Source organism: Piliocolobus tephrosceles, chromosome 10 (genome assembly GCF_002776525.5).
Source record: "Piliocolobus tephrosceles isolate RC106 chromosome 10, ASM277652v3, whole genome shotgun sequence".
NCBI classification, from domain to species: Eukaryota; Metazoa; Chordata; class Mammalia; order Primates; family Cercopithecidae; genus Piliocolobus; species Piliocolobus tephrosceles.
The window spans coordinates 68,037,639-68,063,214 of NC_045443.1; the positions used below are offsets into that span (position 1 = coordinate 68,037,639).

General features: G+C 36.8%; 1 protein-coding gene across 3 annotated transcripts in view; it reads right to left on the bottom strand.

Moving 5' to 3' along the window:
• Positions 1-25,576, bottom strand: part of PTPRR (protein tyrosine phosphatase receptor type R) — a 292,728-nt gene that overhangs the window by 113,911 nt on the left and 153,241 nt on the right. For 2 of the 3 annotated variants that reach the window (XM_023226530.1, XM_023226531.2), the window contains 3 exons: positions 17,751-17,864; positions 14,659-14,814; positions 7,617-7,727 (listed from right to left, as the gene is read on the bottom strand). In XM_023226530.1, the coding sequence (XP_023082298.1) occupies positions 7,617-7,727; positions 14,659-14,814; positions 17,751-17,864 (381 nt within the window). Of the gene's footprint in view, positions 1-7,616; positions 7,728-8,012; positions 8,193-14,658; positions 14,815-17,750; positions 17,865-25,576 lie in introns of those variants that run through there. The other variant, XM_023226532.1, reaches the window with a different exon arrangement.

The following is a 25,576-nucleotide window of genomic DNA, read 5'->3' on the forward strand; positions in this document are numbered from 1 at the left end:
TCTGGTAGGGAAAAGTTGAAGCTTAAAATTTGAAAAAAGGGTAGATTTGGAATATTCACATGACAAATGTTAATCACATGAATGAGAAAGAAAAGATGTCTGATATTAAGTAAAATGTCTTCTTAACTTTATTATAATTACTTTCAAGCAAATATAATGTGTTTTCTTTAAGCTATAAGATGGAAAAGACTGAAGATAAATGCCTTTATCATGTGCATAGTGTCTAAGGTTTTTAACTTACTGCTTCTCTTCAGTTTCCATGACCCTCATGGTGTAAAAGCAAAACCTGCACTAGAACAGTATCAATCAGATGATACATATATTTTAGGCTTACTGTGTTCAGCTAAATATTTAATTACTAAATGATGAGGCAACAGAATTTAAAATATTGTTTTAGTTGCAAGAAAGTTATTTTCCCAAATGTAGAAAAAATATATCTGTACCTTTACAAAAACACATTTAGAAGGCATATATTACATATTTTAAGCTCTTCACATCTAAATATAATATGCATATCAGAACATTTACTTGCCTGTTTACACTTGGATTTTGGAGAAATATGAATGAACAATGAAAATGGGAAAGCCAAGGAAATCTTGATCTTCTCAATTGTTCTTGACAGGTAGCTTTTATATTAGTGTAAAACAAAGTCTAGTCCAAAGTCCTTCCTTACCATTCATGAGCTTATGTTTTTGAGGAGAAACCTTTGTAACATATTTTCCAATCAGTCATCTGTTTACTTCATGTCTGGTTACAGGTCAACTTTGCAACTTGTCTCCATGTAGTATATGTACAAACTGATTTCTACATCTTTAATTAAGGAAAAGTAGAACCTGCAGAATGTATGATGTATATAAGATAGTGTTTAAAAATACTCAAGAGATTGGACTGTCTGAAAAAATGTGGAAAAAAATGGAAGAGATTGCTACTTGGCAATAGGGTAGTTGTCATGAAATTAAGCTATAAGGCAGTGATTCTCAACTGGCAGGGATTTTGCCCTCAGGAAACGTTTGGCAGCTCTAGAGATATTTTTGGTTGTCATATTTTCAGTGTGTGGGGGAAGGAGAAGGGAAAGGGTGCTACTGGCATCTGGTAGGCAGAGGCTAACTACCTTTACAATGCATTGGAAAAGCTCCCCACACACCCCCGCCAACAGAAATAGTAACTCTGAAATGTCAATAGTGTTTTTGGTAAAACCCTGGTATGAGGGATCACAAAAATTTTGTGGTGTAATCTCCTCATTTCACATTTAAGTCCTGAGCTGTTGGATGATTTATGGAGGGTTGGAAAGAAAACCTCGAATCCGGGTTTTCTGACTTCCAGGTATGTGATCATTCAACTGTATTGTTTCCTCCAAATTCTCATGTCCTTCTTTGAAACCTCTTTCCAAAAGCATCTGGAAAAGTGTGTCAGAGGTTTTTCTCTGCACAGATTGAGATCTGGAATACAGCATATGCATATTTCTCTATGGGAATTCACTTTGTTTAAAAACTCAACCGAAAAGCTTACCGTAGCAATGGCAAGTCAACATTTTGCCTTCATCTCTAAGAGCTTGTTTGACTCTTGGACTGGAATAAAGTCATTTAATAATTTAAAAAAGGAAAAGAAAACAGATTATTGAATAAGAGGAGTGGCAAAACTCAAACTATAGCAAGAGAAGGAATATAACAGTGGGAACAAAAAATCAGAGGAACACAGAAATGAGAGGAAGCTAAAAAAATTCTATGAAGCTTTTTTGCAGCTTAAAATTTTCGTTAAAAAATCTCATGAGTAACACAAAACATTGTTTGCATTAGAATGTGTTCAGATTTCAAAACAATGCCACCAACCACTAGTCTTTAACATTTGTTCTTTACAGTATTTTACAATTAGTTCTGAAGGAGTTCATTCATTCTTTTAATTTAATAATCCTGAGCCAATCCCTACTACATTCCATAAACAAGATATTGTAGATGCAAAAACAACACAGAAGTCTGTCTTCTGGGAATTCATAGGCTTCCAGAAAAGATAAATGTGTAAAAACTATGTCCAGTACAAAGTACTAAGTGCAAAAATAGAGGTGCGCCCACAGCACACAGGTACAATGTGGTACACATTTACCAGTTCCGTCTGGGTAGAATGGCTCTGATAAATACAGCCATTCACATCTGCTACTACTGGAGTTATTTGTGGTCAGAAATACATGTTCACAAGACAGTGATAAGACTAAAAAAAAAAAAAAAAAAAAAAAAAAAAACCAGTTTGACTCCTTTATGAAAACAAATGGAATTATGGTAAAGAGCCCCGACTTTCAATTTAGATAGACTTGGTTTTGAATTTTTACCACTTCCTACTCCGCCACCCCCATACCCACCCATTGCATGCTCTTGGTCAAGTCATTTATTTTTTCTGAATCTTAGTTTTCTCATAAGTAAAATTAGGAAACTAAAATATGTTAAGTGTTTAGTACCAGGCAGTAAATTTACTACCAGTTTAGTACCAATAAGTGCGCAATAAATGGAAGAAATTAATTTTTATTGTTATTACTATTAAGACAGTTGTGTTCTTCTTAATACAGAAAAAAATTGAAAATTAGTTTGAGTTATATGCCTACTTAACCAATCATTCCAGCTAGGAAGCTAGTCCTATTTCCCTTCGTTCCGAGGGATTATATATAACAAATGAGAAAATTATGTCCACCTTTGACATGTATTTATTACCTGATGTTAAGGCTATAGCAGGTAGTTCAATGTAGCATTTCTTGCTGCAGCTACCAGACTACAACTAGAGAAACTCTTTCCCCCCCGTATGGATGACTTTCCTGTGGGTCTAACATGCCAGTGCTTTTATTGATCCAAATGACTATTTTCATGTGATTTCTAAAACTGCTTTCCAGAAGCAATCTGGCCTGTAGACATCTCTAGCTACATTTCATAAATGTACTTTGTACTTGTCAATAAACCTGTAAGGACATTTGAATGTCTAATTTAGATGATAGATGGTGTTCTTTCTATTATTTGCTCAAGTTTGAGAACTAATTCTTCTTAGTAATAAGTTTCTTTCATCTAAAACAGACTGAATGGATTGGAAGTTGCCCACACATTTTTTCTTGGAAAACTGTATTTTTCTATTTGTCGCTCCACCCACTGTACATTCACATTTGTGAGGTGCTAAATAAGTCACATATTTGAAAATGTCATGCCTGTCTAATTTTATGCCTGGCAACATTTTTTTTTTTTTTTGTATTTTAAGGAAGGTAAACAATATGCCACTTTTCAAAAATTTTGCCAAGTCTTATGTTGTTGTTACATAGCACATACAACCTTCCATTACAGCAATTTACCTATATAATTTTATAATAAAACCCACGCTTTTCGCTTCTATGGCATGTAAGAAGGCCAATGCAAATGGAAGCACTTGGTTTTTTATAAATATAATCAATGCCAGGGGGAAAATTTTGAGTTATATCTTTCCTTTGTCATGGAATCAACAAAACTATGGGAAACAGAGTTGGAATACAGGTGTTTCCGAATCACAAAAGTGATAGTACAAGTCTCACTGAGAAATGCACGTGGAACACTTACTTTAAATCAAGCTTATTATCAAAATAATTTGAACACTTAGAAAGATGAGCTTATTTTAGACAATCACTTTGACATGTCCCTAAATATGAACTCTTGACTCCTCTGTGGTAAGTTACATCAGATAAACTTGGCTTCATGCTAATCCTATTAGGTAGTACCTCTTTTCTTGTGAATATGAATTTCCTGTCTGTGTGCTGCCGGTTCCTCTGTTACTTTTCAGAATTTGTTTTTATTTATATATTTTTCAGAGACAGAGAATCTGTAGCCCAGGCTGGAGTAAAGTGGCATGATCATAGCTCACTGTAACCTCAAACTCGTGGGCTCAAGTGCTCCTCCCTTCTCAGTCTCCTCAGTAGCTGAGACTACAGGCACGTGCCATCAGCCTGGATAATTTTTTTAAACCATTTTTTTTTTTTTTTTTTTTAATAAAGACAAGGTCTCACTGTGTTTCCCAAGCTGCTTTTAGACCCCTGGGTTTATGCAGTCCCTCTGCCTCTCCCTCCCAAGTGCTGGGATTACAGGTGTAAGCCACTGCACTTGGTCCCCCTGTTACTTTTTCTTTTTTTTTTTTTTTGAGGCGGAGTCTCGCTCTGTCGCCCGGACTGGAGTGCAGTGACCGGATCTCAGCTCACTGCAAGCTCCGCCTCCTGGGTTTATGCCATTCTCCTGCCTCAGCCTCCCAAGTAGCTGGGACTACAGGCGCCCGCCACCTCGCCCGGCTAGTTTTTGTATTTTTTTAGTAGAGACGGGGTTTCACCGTGTTAGCCAGGATGGTCTCGATCTCCTGACCTCGTGATCCACCCGTCTCGGCCTCCCAAAGTGCTGGGATTACAGGCTTGAGCCACTGTGCCCGGCCACTCCCCCTGTTACTTTTAAAAGTGACTCCTTCAAATTAAAATTTGAGATAGTGTTTGAAATCCATCTAATTATTTCTTTCATTTGTTTAAGAACTATCTGAACACACTCATCTCCATTGCCAACATGTCCCTCTCCTAGGAAATGAGAACATTTCCACACAGGCAGGGAAGCCAAATAACCTAGGAGTCATCCTTAATTTTACCCCCATTGCTGAGAATTGGGACACAGCAAGTTTTGTCAGTTCTACTTTCAAATAGATCTCAATCCTTCACTTCTCTCCGTCCCCACACCACCCACCCCTGTTCTATGCCACCAGCATCTTCCTCATCGGGATACTGCAGAAGCTTCCAGAAAGATCCTCCTCCTCCCACAATTCACCCCATCCTCTGTCCACCACTTTCTACCAGAAGAAAATGTGATCTTTTAAACACACACAGCAGATCACATCAAGGCTCTGCCTAAAACATTCTTCCCTTCGAACCTGAACAGGCTAAGCTTATTCTAATTGCACCCACTGTACCCTCTGCCTGGGGGTCCTTTACTCACATATTCACCTGTAGGTCTCAAACATCTCAGGTTGCTCTGCTCCACTCACTCATTATTATGGTCTTGTCTTCATAGCACTTATCACTATTTGATTTTTTAAATTAATACACCATTTTTTAGAGCATTTTTCGGTTTACAGAAAAACTGAGCAGAAAATATCATGTTCTCACATACCCCTCTTTCCTACCTCTTCATTTTCCCCTGTTATTAACATCTTGCATTGATGTGATTCATTTGTTGCAACCGATGAACCAATATTGATGTATTATTATTAACTAAAGTCCATAGTGTAGGTAGTGTAGATTAGGGCTCACTCTTCATACATTGTACAGGTTTTGACAAATTCATAATGTCATGTATTCATCATTACAGAATATAGAATAGTTTCATTGCCCTAAATTCTGCTCTCCTCCACCTAATCGTTCCCTTTCTCTGAAATCTCTGTCAACCACTGATATTTTCACTATCTCTATAGGCTTGACTTTTCCTGAATGTCATATAGTTGGAATCACATAGCACGTTCACCGTTTGATTTTTAAAAAATTAACTTAATTATTTTCTATGTCTCCCTCTAGAGTAAAGACTTGAAGAAAACAGGGATCTTATCTGTCTTGTTTTCTCCTTTGCCCACAGCACCAGCAACAAATAGGCCCACAGAGAATATTCTGCAGGAATCTGTTGATTGCAGGAATAGATGAATCCACCTGCTAACCCAATAGACAGCAATCACCTATACTTCTGAAATGGTCCTTTCTTGATTTGTTCTAATAACGTTGGAGCCGACTTTCCTGTTTCTGACTTTTACATTGATGTTTTGCAAATTTTGGGAAAGGAAGAGTCATCCTCTGGCCCCAAGTAGTTGAGGGTGTGACTACTATAGGTCCTTTTGCCACGAGACCAACATAGGCATTTATCTGGTTACATCAGATACATGAGCACGTCCTGAGTTAGAAATGCAGAATCTGAAGCACATTCTATATGGTAATAGCAGGCTCTGCTCTGTTTCTGCTGCCCTTTAGTACTCAAAGGCTGGACATAAATCTGCTTTCCCACTTCCCTCCTTTTATTCTTGCCTTTGCTCTTCTGAATCACATCCATTGATCCCCTGAATATTTTCCACTTTTATCACTTTTAATTCCTTTCTATTCTCCCCCTCCTCTTATCCTTTCTCATCTGCAAAGCAGAAAAACACCCTAATTGTGACTGACAAGAGAGGGAACAGCATTTGAGATTTCCCATATGAAGGAAAGAAGAACCACATATATTAAAATGCAATTAACCATAGCAAAGAACTACATCTTTCAAAACAGAGATGCCCAGAAGACTATGCCATAATTTCCCAAAACCTCAAACTTTCTCTCTTTAAAATCCTTTCCTCTTAATCTCTACCATGTGAATATAAAAATCAGGGTTTTTTTTTTTTTTTTTTTTTTACTCAGTTCTAAATTATTCTTTTGTTTATTAAGTCACAATTCTTAGAATTTTTTTTTTTTTTTCTTAATGCTTGACCCATAGGAGCTACCTCTGAATTCATTATGATGGAAGATTTAGGGTACTTTTTTTACTTCACATATTTTAAACTCTACAAAACATACCCATCTTCACTCTGTTTAAGACCGTGCTTGTTTTATATCCTCTAAGTTTAGCCCATGCAGCCTCTGTCTTTCCAGACTGAGCCTCAATCTTTCTAACAATAACCCCTTCCCAGTAGGGGGAGCAGAAATAAACAAAACCCAATAAAACACTTAGCAACATTGTTGATTGTGGAGAGAAATAAGTAACATAATGACTTTTGGGGGGCACTTAAAAACTAAGGAAGAAGTGTTTATTTAAACGTGCAAAATTAAAAAGAACATAGCTCACAGGGAAAAAGGACATTAAAACCTATTTGTAAACTCTAAATATTATACTAGATCTTGAAATTTTCAAAAGAGTAGAAAAATCTTATTCTCCCCTAAAGATACCGTTAATTCATTCAGTGCCAAATAGTACTGCTTAATTTAGTGGGTTGTTTATTTTGGGTTCTATTTTTAAAATTAGAAATATGCTTTTAAAGGCTACACCTTATTACCTACAGAGCTATTCCAGCATATACATCTATACTTTTGTACTATTTATCCACCTTAAAAATGAATTAGTAGTCTAACTAACTTAGCCTTTGAGGGTATAATCATCTCCTTTTCATAGAATGCTTCCAAGTCCTTTTAAAAATAAGGAAATCAACCATTCCTTAGGGAGTAATCTTGTCTCAAAGACATATTTCTTTTTAATTTTTTTCCTGAGTTCCATAAAGATGATATAAAAGGAGAAATAAAGTAAACCCAAAGTGTGCCCGTGAGACTTTACTGACTTTGGGAGGGCTTCAGTGACCTCAGTAAATCACTTTGTAAAGCTTCGTTCTCAGAGTTGATCAAGTTACTAAAAACTGCATTGCAATTACAGCCTTATTATTCAGGTCAGCATCCTTAATTCCGTAAGCTCTCCTTTAGCAATCGCTCTAATGTCAGATATGAAATATGCCTAATCTAACAGGATCATAGTCTTGTTTCTGCTCTGAAGCATTTTAACATTCATTTGAATGGCAATGTACCCACTAATATTAAGCAGTGGGCTCAGCAAAGAATAAAATATACAAAGAAGCAAACTTACCATCAAACACGTTATTATAATAACAAAGATGCTGAGAAAAATGACAACAGCATAAAATCCTTCTTTGCTCCAGATTCTGTCCGCTTCATGCTGCCCTTGTAAAACATTTTTCTTTAAAAGCAAAACAGAAAGTCCGACGTTAAATGAGAGCTTGAGAAAACTGGCGTTCTTATCAGACACTAAACATATTTTTAGCCTTATTCCATTCAGTGTAGTGCAACACACCTACACCCCCCACTGCCAGAGCTGCTTCTCAAACTGATCTAAGACAACAGACTGCCATCCTTATATATCGAGAGATTATTTAGTCTCCTATACAGGAGCAAGTGTGCCTGACATGGCATCCGCAGGTCCCAGGCTTTCTAAATATCCCTGAACGTCTCTCTTGGAAACTACCTGGTTCATAGGTAAGAGAGGTCTGTTCTTTTCTGTGTGGAGGAAATTGTTTCTTAAGATTTCCTTACTCTGTTTTAAGTCCCCTCCCACAACATCAGCACCCTGGATTACGTGCTGTACTACCGTTCTTTACTTTTAAACAAAAGTGAAAGAAGTGCAAACAAAAGCTTGTGGTGCATTAATAAATACAGCAACAATGCCAGGATTTTTTCCTCCTTTTCTTTCTTCTAATCACACCTTTTGTTTTTAAATGGAGTCTATGCTGTCAAAACCTGACTGAAATATCATCTCAACAATATATATTGTTAGAATATCACATATTTTTCTAAAGTAATAGGGAACATTAAAAAGTTCTGAATTATTGGCAATAAAAGCTAAAACATATAGGTTTATTTTTATTTGTATCATTTTTGTTCCACTTTGGGGGTGGAAGGGCAGAGAAGCATGAATAAAGTGTGCATGACTCTATTACTTTTATTTCATTTTTTTTTAAAGAAGCACATTGACTAAAATCCAATCTTAGAATAAAATTAAATTATATAATTTAGTGACAATATAGATTTACAGTTAATGAAGCTAACTTGAAACCAAATAGTCCATGATGAGGAAAACCATAGAAAGGCTAAATCAAGTCAAATGCTTTAACTCATCTAAAAGTTCATTTTGTTGAAGGTTGCCTTTTTATTCCCTTTAGTGAGAGTACGTATCTGTCCTTGGATATTGTTTCCAGTGATTAAGAAGGCCTTGAGTAAAACATGCCTTGTAGGTGTCTGAACTTTGAAATCATTGCTAATTTATTTTTAAGACTTTTAAAAAATAAAATATATCTGACATTTATAAATCAGACAAAAAAATTTACCTTGAAAAATATTTTATGGGAACTTTCATTCTGGAATGCAAGTGTGTTTTGGTGGGAAGATAAGCAAGGCTGAACAGAGAAGATTTTTGAGTTCAATTGTGATTACAAAAATTATTTGGAGAAAGCCTTTGTTAATTGCTAAAGTAATCAGGATTCTATTTCCTTTACTTGTAAAACATTGATATGGTCACTAATTATAATATAAATAGTATCTGGCCTACTTTCTAAGACATAAATAGATGCATAGATACAAGAAATGATTTAGACATGTATTTTAAAGATATATAAATGATGAATCGATGGAGAATCTGAAAACACTTCATTGATAAAATGATTAGAAACCAAGTATCCTGCTGCAAAATACTTTAGATTCAAGTGACAAATTTTCTTTCACCTCTGATGTTAGCCGTATCTTTTTTTTTTTTTTTTTTTTTTTTTTTTATTGTAATGTCTCTATAAGCATAGCTGGAAACTAATAGAAAAGAAAACTCTTGCAGAAATCAGGTATAAATATGGAAATGAATTTTTTACAGGCAACAAAATAGCATTCATTGTTTGCTATAAAAGCAAACTAGTTAAGCCTTCAAGTAGGCAGCATAAATTTGTCAAATTTAAGTATAAGAAGTTGAGCTTAAGCCCATGTAAAATTTGGATAAAAAGGGGTGGTTAAGTGGGTGGAAAGAGATTTTGTGTTCCTAACCTGATTGGGTTCATTTTTTTTCTTGCTGTAGTTCTACAACTCCTAGAATATCAACATGTTCCTGTCTGCTTAAGACAAACCTGTTTTGTTTTCTTTTCTAACTGAAGCAGTAATGATGAAAGAATTAACTCCCACCCTCCCATTCCCCACTCCCAGTTAGCAAGACACATGTTTTAAACTCCTAAAACTTAGTCACTGCACTTTCTTGGTAAATAGATCTCTTTCTGAGTCATGCTACTCCTGCTGAACACTACTATATTTGTACAGAGATCTAAAAAACTTGATAAGGGCAGGGTAATAAATAGAAAAGTTTGTAGTTAAGAGCTCACAAATCAAGACTATAATTTACAAGAATCTTCAATCTAACCTTTGCATAGGGTTAACCTCATGATTTTTATATTTTGTCAGGGGGCCGAGGGTTGAATAAAGCAGAGGCTCTGTTGCTGGGTCAAGCCAATGCCACTATATCATCTTTGTGTTTTATTATTTCATAGCTACATTGCTTTGCCCTTTAACTTAGTTGCAGTGAAAGAAGCTGATAGGTTTTATTATTTAAAAATTTGGGCAGTTTTCTGTATAGTTAACAATGACTTCTCTATATCCTGTTTAATAATTTGATGCACTATAGCTCATTCTTCTTTCTTTCTTTTGTCCTTTCTTTCTCTCTTTTCAAATATTTTAATCAATTCTGATCTCAGATGTGGAAGGAGATCCCAAATGCTAGGAAAGATGATTCAGAGATACAGAGAATCTAGGAGATACATCTCTTTAAGAGAGAGGAAGCTCACAGAATAAGAATGAAGAGCAAGCGTTACAAAGTATCTGGTTAATTTGATTGACTTGGCAGATAAATGAGATGTATCCTATAACAATATGGCTTTGTTGGATAATGCCAAGCTTCCACTGCACTGTGCACAATGTGAGCAATTGTTCTGAATGGTCGAATACAGGTTAATATTGATTGTGTGGCTCCTCAGCACTGTATGGCTAGGTCTATACTAATTAAGACTAGAGTACCTGCTAGTGTTCCTAGTTTGAAGGAATAATCATTAAACTCATACATTATTGTTTATATTTATATGTAATGGTTTTTTTTCTTTGTAAATATTTCATGAAGGTATCAGTCGGCACATTGGACTTTTATTTAAAGAAGGTCACTTTCTCCTTTGAAATATAAGATTTGGAAACGAGTAATTTGCAATTGAACAACAACAAAATTCCTGAATGATTTTTAAAAATGTCAATACAGAGCTTACTGTTTTAATAGGTATTTAATTCATTTTGTAAAAACATTTAATTTCATTTTCCTGGGATTTTACTTATTAGGCAAGAGGAGGTCTAGTTTTATCTGTATGAGTGCCTATAATGTTCTAGATATCATATATAAATATATAAAAGAAATAATGTCTTTTCCTTTAAGAAACAGATTACAAATGAAAACAGATGACTAAACAAAAACAGTTTTCTAGTTGGTATTTTTTTTGTTTCTCAAGAGTCATTTTCAATTTAAAAAATCAAGCATATGAAAAAACAACAAAAGCCATATCCTTCCATGAAAGTAATTAATGTAAGTTTAGAAATAGATGCTTTGAGACATCCTTCATGATGTTCTATAATTCATACAAAGGACAAAAAGCCAAAATACCAATGATCCTTTTTTTCTATAAATGAATATGTTGCCATAGTATGTTATAATTTTAAGAATGAAATGTGAAAAAAAATGTTGAGGCATAAGTTGTTATAAAACACTAACCACAGAAAACATGAATAAAGATATAAGAAAACTCACAGAATAGCATTCACCAGTTTTAAGCAACTATCAATCAATATTTTTGCAGGGCTCCTTTAGGTTGTATCTATGCCAAGTGCCTCCCCGCTGGGGTGCCTGCTTACTACAAACAGCTTTTCCCTGTTTCTGCATTTAGAGATTCTGGCCAAAGGTCAAAGGGTAATAATGCCTGGCCCCTTCTTCAAACAAAAGGTTCAAACAATCCCTCTGTCCTTCGTGATATGCTCCTTATATCTAATTTGAATACTTCCTCATCTTCTGTAATGCATATTTTCTAAATTCTAGATTTCTAGATTCCAACAATTTTATGAGAAACTATGACATTTATCATCAAATACGCTTTCATTATTCAAGTGTAGTCTATTGTGAGCTATTAGCTCTGTGAGAGGCCATTAAGCTAAGTACTCCACCTTCACTGGACTGGGGTATATTGGAGGATGCCCAGGTACTTGCTTTAAGCCAGCTCTTTTTGCATGGGGAGCTTCTTTTGGTTTGCAAATCTGAGTGACTCAATAAGTTGCTCTATTCTTAAAGCCTTCAGAATGGCTTTTAAACTCAGAATAAAGCAACAGGGAAGGCTGTTTATATGATTCTCTAAAAGCTTATGGGAGGCGGGATACATTTATCCAACGGTCTAAAATTTAACGAACTGTCCTAGGCAAGATGTGTACCAGTCAGTCTGTGAAGGGCCTGGACTGTGGGAATGGGGTTTGGCTTTGTGCACAAGCAGAACTGCTTCAGATTCAGATGTGGGCAGGGCTGGGAGGAGCCTGGTGGTTCACCTCCTGCTGACCCTCTCCTTGGGCCTCTCCAAAGCATAAGGGGGTCTCTTCTCCAAGGCTCCCATGGCACAGTGTAGTAACTTTATTTGTAGTACTATATTCTTATCTGTTTGTGTCATATTTGCCCCATTAGTGCATACATTCATTGAGAACAAGCATCATTTATTTATTTGTTTGTTTTCTTATGTGTTTATTTTTCTGGCTTTAGATACTAGCTAGCACAGTACTTGGCTATTTGTTGTTGTTGCTGTCTGTTTGTTTGTTTTGGGACAGGGTCTTGCTCTGTCACCCAGGCTGGAGTGCAGTGGCCTCATCATAGCTCATTACAACCTTAAACTCCTGGGCTCAGGTGATCCTCCTGCCTCAGCCTCCCAAGTAGCTGGGACCACAGTTGCACACCACCATGCCCAGCTAATTTTTATTTATTTATTTATTTTTTGTAAAGTCAGAGTCTTGCTATGTTGCTCAGGTTGGTCTCAAACTCCTGGCCTCAACCAATCTTCTAGCCTTGACCTCCCAAAGTGCTGGGATTACAGGCTTGAGCCACTGCACCCAGCATGACTATTTGTTGATTCAGTTTTGCTGTTTGTCCACTGCATGCCAGGCACTAAATGAAGGCAACGAAGAAACAGATCAAATGACATGTCACAAACACTCAAAAAACCCACAGTGTAGAGATGAGCCTAAAGACTAATATGGGATAAGGAGTTTTTGTTTTAAGCTTGACGGGAACACAGGGTAAGAAGCATCTTTGTCTGTGGAGGCACAAGGTACACAGTAGACTGATTTTAAGAAAGAGGTATGTAGATGAGTCAATATATACGAAAGCATGGAGGAAGGAGAGAGTATGATGTATCACACATCTATCAAGTTTAGAATTGCCGAAACGTAAACTAGGAAAGTGCTGTTCAACAATTATAAAGCCCAGCATACAAAGGACCATATACCATATTAAGAAATCTATACTTCATTCCATAGTATTTTGAAAGCCAAAGAAGAATCATGAAATTAGGAGGGCATAGCCAAATTTATGTTGAGAAAGATTACTTTGGTGGCAGGAAAGAAACCACATTGGGTGTGTTGGGAAAGAGAAGAGAGAGAGGTGCAAAACCAAATGCAAGAAGACCAGTTGGGGGTGGTTGTGACAGTCATGGTTCAATGATGACATATATTCTCATTGTGGCAATTCATCCTGCATTCAAATTACATTTGTCTGCTACCTAGTCTGTGTGAGAATTTCTATATATACTTTAAAAATTCAATCCATATTTCAAGTTTATAAGTGCTATACCCATGTTGGAGTTGAAGAAACTGAGGCTCAGGGAGGTTGACACCATGCAAAGGCAGACAACCTCACAGAGATTAAATGGTCTGCCCATGATCCACGCACATTTTACGTGTGGCTTTGGGATACAAACTCCATCTGAGCTCAAGTGATCCTGCTGCTTCAGCCTCCCTAGTAGTTAGGATTACAAACATAAGCCACCATGCCCACCCAGAGCTTTTTATACCATACCTGTGATATTTACTAAAATGAGACGCAGTGTGATTTACTGTAAAGGCAAATAGATTAGGGATCAAGATATCTAGATTTTGGCCTGGGAAGGTATTTAAGACCAGCAGAGAGAGAGAGAGAGAGAGAGAGAGAGAGAGAGAGAGAGAGAGAGAGGTCACGAGGTCAGGAGATCGAGACCATCCTGGCTAACATGGTGAAACCCCGTCTCTACTAAAAAATACAAAAAACTAGCCGGGCGAGGTGCCGGGCACCTGTAGTCCCAGCTACTTGGGAGGCTGAGGCAGGAGAATGGCATGAACCTGGGAGGCGGAGCTTGCAGTGAGCTGAGATCCGGCCACTGCACTCCAGCCCGGGCGACAGAGCGAGACTCCGTCTCAAAAAAAAAAAAAAAAAAAAAAAAAAAAAAACCAATTTAGGGGGGGAAGGGGGGGGGGGGGGAGGGAAAATTTAAAAAAAAAAAAAAATTTTTCTTTTGCTGAAGAAACATCCATAGTTCTTAAGACTTAAGTTCTTAAGAAACTATAGTTTCTTCAGCAAAAGAAAAATCACATTTCAAATTAATTTCAAATTTATGGGAAAAGGTGAATATCTGGTGACCATTTTGACAATGAAGACAGTAAGGAGGGGTGCACCTGTAGAGAAAGAAAGATTTAAATGTATTTTTGTTTTTTTGACATATCAGTTTCAAGTGATCAATTGACAAACACATCTAAATCTTCTTTCTTCTAGAAAATTGACTGGATAAGTCAAAATAAGTTATAAGGCCACTAAGTTTTGAAGAAGAAAAATGCCAAAAAGTGAAACTTTCATATGAAAATGCATTTCCTTAAGACGTAAACATATACAATGTAAAGATCAGAGAATTCTGACACTCAGGGAAACTTTTATTATCAAATAACATACAATAAACAACTTTCATCTCAAAGCCTCTTGGGGTTGAATTACCATAGCATGCTAACTGTTCACATTTTTAAATGAAATGTTTCATGCAGCAACCTACCTCAGGAGAGACTTCTGTAATTCCAAACTGGGATAAACTTTGATGCAAAACATTGATATTAAGTGAACGAAGAACTTCCTCAGAGGGCAGAGCATCAGAAATCCCTGTTTTTCGGTTTATGGGCGACACAAACAGTTCAATACTGTTCTTCTTTCCCTAATAAAAGCAGAATATTTGTATTTGTTATAGACATTTTAAACAATTTTGGATAATATTTTAACCTTTCCTTTAGAAACATTAAAGGAAGTCAGAATTCTAGAATCCTAAAAGGCTTTGTGGAGATTACATTTATTAGTTATTCTCTGGTAGACTTAATATTACCAGTCCAAAGTCTAAAATCTTCAAATAGCTTTCTTGTAATTAGTTGTCCCTCACCTGCAAGATTAGTAATTTTATATTTCATTTCATGCTGATTCATTTACCATTCTATATTGTAACTTTTTGGATATAGATTGTTCAGATGTTCCCTGAGTAATTATGTTTAAAGAAGCATTTTAAAATCAAATGAATTAAATAAAATCTGATGTAATAGTAAAATTACATATTAGACATCACCACTCTCTCTATTACTTTTATAACTTGTGTTAATGGGAAGGCTTGGCCAGCTGAAGAAGATGGTGCCAGATGAACTTTGAAATCCTTTTCCTGATTCTGTTCTTCACCTCAAATATATCACACATTTAAAATTGGTCATTTGGTAGAAATGGGTATCTTGTGTGGTGATGTCATGATACTTTTCCTATTAGCATTACCTCATTAGCTGAAATGGAGTCAGAGAATTTCTTACCATAAATGTCTGATATTCTACACACACACACACACACACACAGCAGATAAAAATGACATGGCCATTGATAATATTATCTTTACAACTTACACAACACACTAATAGAAGGAAATTATTGTTAGCTTTCTTTCTGACACATGGAGCGCTCTCATGCTGGAAAGTTTTCTTTTAATGTGCAAATTTTAGCTGGGTATAAAATGAAGTATCAGTTTACTACTAGCAAGCCAGTAAAAGTTTTTTCATGTTTGCAGAGAACAACAGACAATAACTAAATACTGATGTGAAACATGTTTATAACAATTTAAATAGTTTGTGACCTAATAACTACAGTAGGTACAGAGCACTTGAGTTGTGTGTAACATGCTTCTATTTACCTTAACTCTCTTATCTCATTTATTGCTCAAAACACCCCTAAGCGATGGGTATTATCTCTATTTTACAAATAAAACATAAGTGGCTTGGCCACATTCACACAGATGGAATATGACCACACTGGAAATGAAGTACGGTTTTATCTGTCTCCAAAACACATGCCGTTAATCATCATGCTTTGCTATCTCAGGTATTGTAACTCTAGGTATTATAATAAGTACTTTTAACTATGCTACTAACATTCTCTGAGGATATGATAAGCATATCTCTTCCTCAGTCTGGCAAATCCCTCCTTCATCCCTGCAAACAGCTATTACGCTCGTTAAACCTAATATGTATAAAAGTATATCTGAGATATCTATATCATCTCTATATATATCTTAGCAAAACATATGTGCACAGGTTGATGCATATATATTTTTATATGTATATATACAAAAAATCTAGATCTAGATCCAAAACTTTTTTTTTTTTTTTTTTTGAGATGGAGTTTCACTTTTGTTGACCAGGCTGGAGTGCATCTCTGCTCACTGCAACCTCCACTTCCTGGGTTCAAGTGATTCTCCTACCTCAGCTTCCTGAGTAGCTGGGATTACAGGCACCTGCCACCATGCCTGGCAAATTTTTGGCATTTTTAGTAGTAGAGGTGGGGTTTCACCATTTTGGCCAGGCTGGTCTTGAACTCCTAACCTCCAGCGATCCACCCTCCTGGTCTCCCAAAGTTCTGGGATTACAGGTGTGAGCAACCGGGTAACTTTCACTCATTCAGGGGAATGTTGTATTTCTTCTTCTTGGTACGAGTTAAAACTTTTTAAAAGCTTGTTTACTTCTAGAACATTATTGATTCACAGGATACAAGTTTTTGTGAAGAAATGAAACAACTCACTCTCCACACACAGAAAAACTAAAAAGAAACATAAACCCCAAACCAAAACAAAAAGCAAATTCCCTCCATCGTGAATGCAGATTGATGCAGTAGAAAGCCGAGCTCCATGCAGCAGAAGCACAGCAATTTAAGGCCAGGGGAACGCGGAGTCCTTGCTTGGACTCCCATTGCAGTGGACATTAAGAACAATTTAAAACCTGCACAGTGATCCCAAAGTCCCTTTTCACATAAAACTAAGGTGACTAGCTTTTTACAAAGAGACAGTCGTCTGATCTGAATTGCTTTTTTTTGGCCTTTGCTCATGCCCATTTTCCAGTGCAGATGGGAACATGTAGTTGTATGATACCCAGGTTCCCAAACACCAAGGAAAGAGAAGAAATAATGGATGTGGGTGATTGACAGACAGGCCTTGACTGTGTACTATACAACAGATCCTTTGGGTTGACTTTTTTTTTTTACCCACTCAGATGCCCATTCAAGTTTTCTCTTGGTTTTCCTGGACTACCAATTCCTGCATTCCATCTGGGCTGCAGTCCTCAGGGTCAGTTCTTCTTTATTCTTTATTTAAAATGCCCTGCCTTCTGCACTCAATGTCCATTGTTCTATTGATATACTTGAAAGGGTTTTAACAAATGATGTCTGGAAACTGCCTTATCTGATATTGAAGCTTTCACTCTAAAGGAGAATATTTTCAGAGTAGTGCTGTTAAGGCAAGTGTTTTGGACCCTTTCATACTTACCACAGGACCTAGCCTTGAACTATGACAGAGTTAACAAACTTCCATTATAAAGGGCCAGATGATAAATAGTTTAGGCTTCATGAGCCAATCTTTTGTAACTACTGAACTCTATCACTGTAACATAAAAGTCACCATGGGCAATGGATAGATGAGTGGATATGGCTTGTTTCATACAATTTTATTTGCAAAAACATGATGTGCCAGATTTGGCTCATGAGCCATACAACTATAGCATGAGCCCTTTAGTGATTAAAAAAACCACACACACACAGCTTGAATTTTGGGAATGTGAAATGTGGGTATCTTACAATGAGTCGATTGATATGCACTTGCTGGGGTAAGAGTCCTAAAGCTGCAGCCACTCCTTGGCGGAAGATCCGAAGCAAGGTTATGTTCAGTTTGTTTACATCCATTTGCAGTGTCTGGAAAATAAGGACAACAATAAATCCAAATTATAGTATTAAGAAGTCTTTGGTTCAGGACATTCAGTTCTTGACTGATGACTGACCACAGTTTCTGTGACTCTGCTAAGTTTACAATAATAATGCTTTATTGCATTTTTGATAGAAATAAAATTATAGGAACATTGCATGTGAAATTTTAAATGGTATTAGTTAAAAAGATATATACACCATGGAACATTATGCGGCCATAAAAAGAATGAAATCATGTCCTTTGCAGCAACATGGCTGCAGCCAGAGGCTATTATCCCAAGCTAAGTAATGCAGAAACAGGAAACCAAATACTGCATGTTCTCACTTGTAAGCGCGAGCTGAACATTGAGTACCCATAGACATAAAGATGAGAGCAACGGACACTGGAGACTGCTAGAGGAGAGAGGAAGGGAAGGGGGTGAGGGACTGCCTATTGTGTGCTGTGCTCACTGCCTGGGTGATGGGATCATCTGCACCCTAAACCTCAGTGTTATGATACAGTGTTCCCATGTGGCAAGCCTGCACATGTACCCCCTGAATCTAAAATAAAAGTTGATTTTTTTTAAAAAAAAGGTATATTATATAATAATGCAATTTGTCTAGCTATAATAAAAAGCACAAATGAATGGTCAATTCATAAAGAATTTCATTGAAATGTGCCTTGAATAATTTTGCTTTAGTTTAGTTCCAGATGACAGAATGGAATCTGTGGCCAAGTGTATTTCAGTTATCCATCTTCAATTTGTGTTCATACAAGTCACAGAGAGAAAGATGCTGTGTAAGTTCCATAAGGCCTGTCTTGGCAGTTTCTATACATAGTGATTTGCCGCCAGTGCAAGGCAAAAGAATGAGGTGCAAGAATACATTTTCAAACTCTGGTAAAAATGCCAGTGGTACTGATGATTTGATCTAAGATAAGCAATTCTTATTTAGTTGTCTGGGCAAACACTCAACTTTCAGGTTTGCTTAGGAAAAAATCTAAATATTAAAAAGTTCCTAAAATACAAATCAAATTATGATAATGATATAATTATCATAATAGTAATAATAACCTTCACTGAAGCCCCCCAGCATGATTACTACACTGAAATCATGAAGTAGTTTACTGTATATATTTTCAAAAATGCCTCATTAGTCATTTGAGAGATACTCAAGGTAGGGAAACCAAATCTTTCTGCATTTCTTTTATTCTTATAATACTTAATTCACTAATTTGAACATAGTAGGCTATCAATAACTGTTGAATGGCTGCAATATCACCTGTTCTGTAAAGTTAGGCATCCTTGTGAGTACACACTTCTCTAATAATGAGATTGGTTTCCATGTGCAATCTCCTATAGAGTAGGAACTCTTTAGGGGAACTTTCCTTAGCTTGCTTTAAAAAGAGTTTAATACTGTTTCAAGGATTTATAATCTCATAAGGAAACACCATAATATATCCTCTATTTTGTACCTGCATGTAGGTAATAAATAAGGGATTGGAAGCTGGATTAAATGTTCAGTGCTACAGAATCAGACAGAATTCGGGAGGTCAAAAGAGGTATAGGGTTCCCAGTCAAGATGATGGGCCCAGCTAAAGCTCCAGCCTGCATTTCCACCTTAGGGTCTCTCAATGCTTGCATGGAGGCAGGGGCCCTAAGGTTTGGTTAATTTAGGTACCTGGAACTGGACTCCTTGTGAAAAATTAAGATCTAGAAAACGGCAGAATCATTGAAAAAGTCTACCTAAGAGAGCCCAATAATAGGCAACAATTTGCTTCTGGGGAGGAGAAATAAGAATGATGTTGGAGGATATAGAAAGCTATGTCAAACACAATCAGTAACACTTTAACATTTTTTCAAATTTATTTTTTTTTTTAAGCTTAAAGCAACAGAAATTTCTTGTCTTGTCGTACTAGAGGCTAGAAGTCTGAATCAAAGTGTCAGCGGGGCCATGTTCCCTCTTAAATTTGTAGGGGAGAATCCTTCCTTGCTTCTTCTAGCTTCTGGTGTTTGCCAGCAATCCTTGGGATTCCTTGGCTTACAGATATATCACTCTAATCTTTGCATCTGTCATCACTTGGCTCTCTTCTCCCTGTGTCTTCACATCATCTTCCCTCTGAGTCTCTGTGTCCAAATTTTCCCTTTTTATAAGGGCCTTGTTATAATGGATTAGGAGCCCTCCCTACTCCAGTAAGACCTCATGTTAACTTTTGTTACACCTACAACAACCTTATTTCCAAATAAGGTCACATTCTTAGGTACTGGAAGGCTAGAACTTCAACATATGAATTCTGGGGTGGTGGTGAGGTAGGATGCAATTCCACCTTAAACAAGGAAAAAGTCAGAATTCTGAGGAAAGAGGTTGCTAAGTTGTAGCCAGTGAATTGACCAAGAACTTTAGTAATTTTGCACGTTTTCTTTTAGGCTCTGAGTCAATACAAGCAGGAAGTTCAGCTGGTTCCCTGGGTGTTCATTCCTGGTTGGAGAGCTGTTTGGGAGGCTGGGAAGGTCCATCAGAAGCATAATTCTATTCCAGAGGTGGCTTGGCAGATGGAACATATCATGGGTAAAGGCAGTGGTAAAGTCTTGATGAGGCAAAGAAAGAGGTAGATGAATCCAGACACAATTTGAAATAGACCTTTCTGTTCCAGGTTCACTTCTCAGCACGTCACAGAAAGCAATTCCTACTAGATCTGAGGAAAGTGACTTCTCTCTCAACAGAATGTTACCTACTTCCAGAGAGTAATAATTTTTTATTAAATAAAAAGCATCTAATGGTACACAAGTGTTTGCTACATTATTTTCTGTTTTTTTAATAGCCTAAATATGTATCCAATATATAACAGAATATTTTAATGCAGAAAGTAAGACTTGAAGCCAACCTTAAAGGACAAGTAGGATTTGGAAATGCAGTGATGAGGAAAATAGCAGTATACTGTTAAACACAATAGACGCATCTACCTGGCATACCTGGGAGACTAGAAAAACTCAGTCCACCTGGTCATCCTGAGAAATAGAGGCTTCCTTTCATCCATGGCCTGTTTTCATCTCTGTCAGACTGCAGAAGCTGCCATTAAAGATGAGACACTGTATTGGAGACTCTGTCTACTACCCTTCCCTTGCAAGGTCAAAGATGGATTCCTTAGTTTTCTCAAATGGTGATGTGTAATCTCTGTCTCACCAGCAGTGTTTGTTAGGCAGGGTGAGCTGGCACACAGTGTGCCTGAATCCCCAGAGGCAGGATTTGGAGCCAACTGTCTATGCTGGGAACCCACAAGGCCCCTCAAGGGGGTTGTGTACACACTGGAGAACTCAATTCCCAAGGCCATGATTAACTTGAGGCTTGTAACTGTGGAAACAGTATTAAAGTCTCAGACTGAAATGGTAAATGGGAAGTGAAATGGGAACTAAACGATTTAAAAATCACTGAAAAAAGGCAACTTTGCAAAAATATAAAAGCTGTACATTTGAAACAGAAATTTAGACTACCCAACTATAGTGAAGAAGTGAGTTGAATTAGTTGAAATTGAAATCATCTGGTCCATTGCATCAACACATTTGAATGATTTTCCTCAGTTCTCTGCTTGCCTGCGAAAAGTTGCATTGATTTTGTAGAGCATGCACAGATTTCTGACTATTCCCCATAAAAATAGTGATGCTAAAATATACTACAGACAGATATCTATGTATTTGAAGGCCTAATATGTGCCAGGCATTACATATGAGTGCCATTTGAGAAAAAGAAAGGATTCTAGACAAAAATGAGAATTTTATTTTAGACAAAATAAAAAATATATGACTTTATATAGTTAGAAGATATGTGCTACCTCCTTCTCTCTGGATAGATGCTAGAAATGCACAGCCTCTCCTCCTCCTATTATGTGAAATCGTAACAAGTATGACAGGATATACATTTTCACAGCAGTAATAAGGCAACAGCTTTCAAGTTGCTGTACAACATTCTGCGATATATTTTTGTTTGGATTCTAAACCTGTTTGGTCATTTCTAACATTTAATGTACAAATGATTTAAGATTTTAATTTCAAAGAGATTAAAATGTTCTTTCCAAATGCAAATGGTAAGCCACTTTACAACAGTAAATGATTTCAAATAGTTACTACATAAGAACAATTGAGTATTTTTATTGTTATTACAAATATATAAACACACAGAAAAAAATTTAATATACAAAACTCAAAGATTTCCAATTCTACCTATATTTAAATATAACCGGGCCTCTGTCTTGTTAGATTCCTTTGTCAGTTCCCCACTACTGTTCCCCTCCACAAAGGAAATACTACTTTATGACAAGACTTTCTTTCTTTGGTCCCCAGACTGTCCACCAACGTAGTTAAAGCCTATGGGCCTTAGGTACAAATAGAGGTGATTGGATTGACGAAATGTAGCACTTTTAGGTACCAGCATTATGTTTGAATTAGAAGTATGTGGTTGGCTTTTAGCTATTTACTTTTTTTTTTTTTTTTTTGAGGCGGAGTCTCGCTCTGTCGCCCGGACTGGAGTGCAGTGACCGGATCTCAGCTCACTGCAAGCTCCGCCTCCTGGGTTTACGCCATTCTCCTGCCTCAGCCTCCCGAGTAGCTGGGACTACAGGCGCCCGCCACCTCGCCCGGCTAGTTTTTGTATTTTTAGTAGAGACGGGGTTTCACTGTGTTAGCCAGGATGGTCTAGATCTCCTGACCTCGTGATCTGCCCGTCTCGGCCTCCCAAAGTGCTGGGATTACAGGCTTGAGCCACCGCGCCCGGCCAGCTATTTACTTTTTAAAGGATAATTGAATCATTTTTGCCTGGCAGGGAGGCAGTTAGTCCCCTCCTGAAGTTATTAGGCAGCATGGTCTTTCATTTGGTCATACCAGTAAGAGTCATGACCACACCCAGTGGTCCAGTTAGGGGTCAAAGGCCAAATGTCCATCTCTCTTCCTAAGAGATGCCTCAAGGCTCCTTAGAGAAGTGCTGTCTCAATTCCCAGCAGCCACAAAAGGACCCAGCTTCCTTGAGGACCAAAGTTTGCTAGAAGAAATCCACCCACTTCTTTCTAACTCTAATGTGCCCCTCAATTCTTTTTTTTTTTAAACCTGGAATCTTTAACTCCATTCTTGGCCAAGGAGTTGGAATGGCAAGAGATTTCCAGGAATAAAAGCAAATGTTCTCTGTTTATGCCTTTGAACTGAATAGAGGACCCTGACCTGTCACAAACATTTTATACTTTCACCCTTTCCTTTTTCACAGTTCTCTGCATTTGTCCTCTGCTATTAGTCACAAGCTAATTATTTTTATTTCTATATTACACATTTCCACCTTTCTCAGGGTCTTACACCTGCTTCCCTCTTCCTAAATGTCCCACTTACACTTTAAACTTAACATTACTCAGACTGAACTTACCTTTCTCCTTCTTCCTATCCACAATCAAATTTGCTTCTCTTTCTACACTCGCGTAATGGAAATGAGTTATCATATTTGGGTACCATCCCGACTCTTCCTTCCTTATTCTTCACACCACCACCACCATGACATCCAATGAATAGTCAAGTTCTGTCTGTTCTACCTGCTAAATATTCCTTGAATGTTGAACCCATATTCTCTTTATCTATATTTCCATCATTTTAGTTCAGATCATCATCATGACTAACTGGACTATTTGACTAGAATCCTAATGGGTTGCCAGTTTTCTGTGGTCTCTAATTAATTCCCCATATGGACATCATAGTTATCTGTGTAAAATGCTATCCCAATCAGGCTACTATTCTGTTCAAAATACTCTGAGATAATCTCATTTTCTAATGAATGATCTTTAACTCCTCCATTCACCAAATTTTCCCTGTCCTTCCAGTCTTAACCTCTTACACCTTTCCACCACACACGTCATACTCCAGGCATCCCTAAGGTTTGTTAAACACACCACGACCTTTTCACATTGTCAGTGCACACGGGGATCAGTGCTAGGGGCTCTTCCTTCCCCTTGGAGACTCAGCCTTTTTGCTACCTGGAATCTTTAGCTCCAGGTAGAAGAGTTAATGATTCCAATTCAAGATTCATGGTTGGCAAAGACCATTCTGTCAGCCTTCCCTGACTTCCCCTTCCTTTGTGGTTCGTTTCAGTTCTCCAATAATACTGTGTTGGACTTTAGGATATTTTTGTTTACATTTTCATAATAAAAATATCATGCTTACTACAACAAAATTTAAGGTACAGATAGATATATGGTAAAAAGTGAAAATATGATTCCCCTTCCTAACCCTTCATCCTAATCCCCAGAAATAACCCTGCTAACCATTTCTTGTGTATACTTCCAAATATTTTCTATGTGTACATGGTATAAAACTATATGTATATATCATACATAATATATATTACTATTAAATACAAATAGGATTGAACTATACATTTTGTTCCACAACTTTTTTCATTAATATATCTGAGATACAGTTCTATATTTATAATATATACCATCATCAAACATCATGCTTTGATTCTCATCTAATAATTTCTTATTTTTAAGATTAGTTTATTCCACTCATTTCTGTTATTTCAACAGATTTAGACGTGTTTTAATACTTTTTTTGTTTTTATTCTTCCTCAGTTTTCTGTCTTTTGCTATATTTTCTGTTTTTTAGTTGTTATTCTACTTTTTTCTTCCCATGTCTTTATTTATAACATAAAATAAGGCATGAAAATATATTTAAGCCATTATTTCTTGATTTATAAAATTTAGGAAGTCTTTATTAACTTCTGCCATGAAAAATGAGAAAATATACCACTCTTCCCACCAATTCTCATAACCTCCCAGTTTTTGTAATTATATTATTTCTATATTGTTATGTCTAATGATATTGACATTATATTCTGTATATTAGAGACTACCCAGAATTCTCCATGATCAATATAAGTGAAAGTAAAGTGATACTTTCAGCCTTAGGCAGTTAACAATGAGGATGCCTTCTCCACCCTCTCTCTCTCTCTCTTCCTTCTGTCTACAAGCTGGATGGGTCCAGGGTCACCCTAAAACTGCATTAAAAATGGTGGAACTACACAAAGGAAGACATCTGAGTCCCCAGATCACTGCATGGATCAGAGGGTCCCAATCAGAAACCCACATTAAATAGTGACCTGAGTTACAAGCAAACTTTTATTGTGTTAAGCCACTAAGATATGGACATGTGTTAGTACTGCTATGCCGATAAATATGTGCTGAAACCATAATTTCTACAGTTCCATAGTGATAGTTACATATTCAAATGGATTCAATGCTCATGACCAGTCTTTTATTTTTAGAAGGATGTCACCATTCTCGAATTCTATATTTTGATTTATCTGTTTTTCAGCTGGGTTTCATATCAAATCGCTTCTTTCAAGTGAGGCTCATGAGTGCTCTATTTCCTGAGGCGTTATACGTTTGTGAATATATTTATGGTGCTTTTAACAGTAAATAACAGCTTGGCTGGATATTAAACCCCTGATTCAATCTTTATTTCTATTTTTTTTTCTCTTTGAACTCTGCTGCTATTTTCCAATGCCTTCTGGCACTGAGAGTTGCTGTGAAAAATACTCTGGCCTGAGGCTAGTCTGTCTTGTAGCTCACTTGCCTTTCCTGTCCCTCGTCTCATAGAAATCTTTATCTTTAAAGTTAGAAAACTTCACCAGGATATTTCTTTGGGTTGATAGTGCCTATAATGTGGTATGCCCTTATAGTCTACAGATTC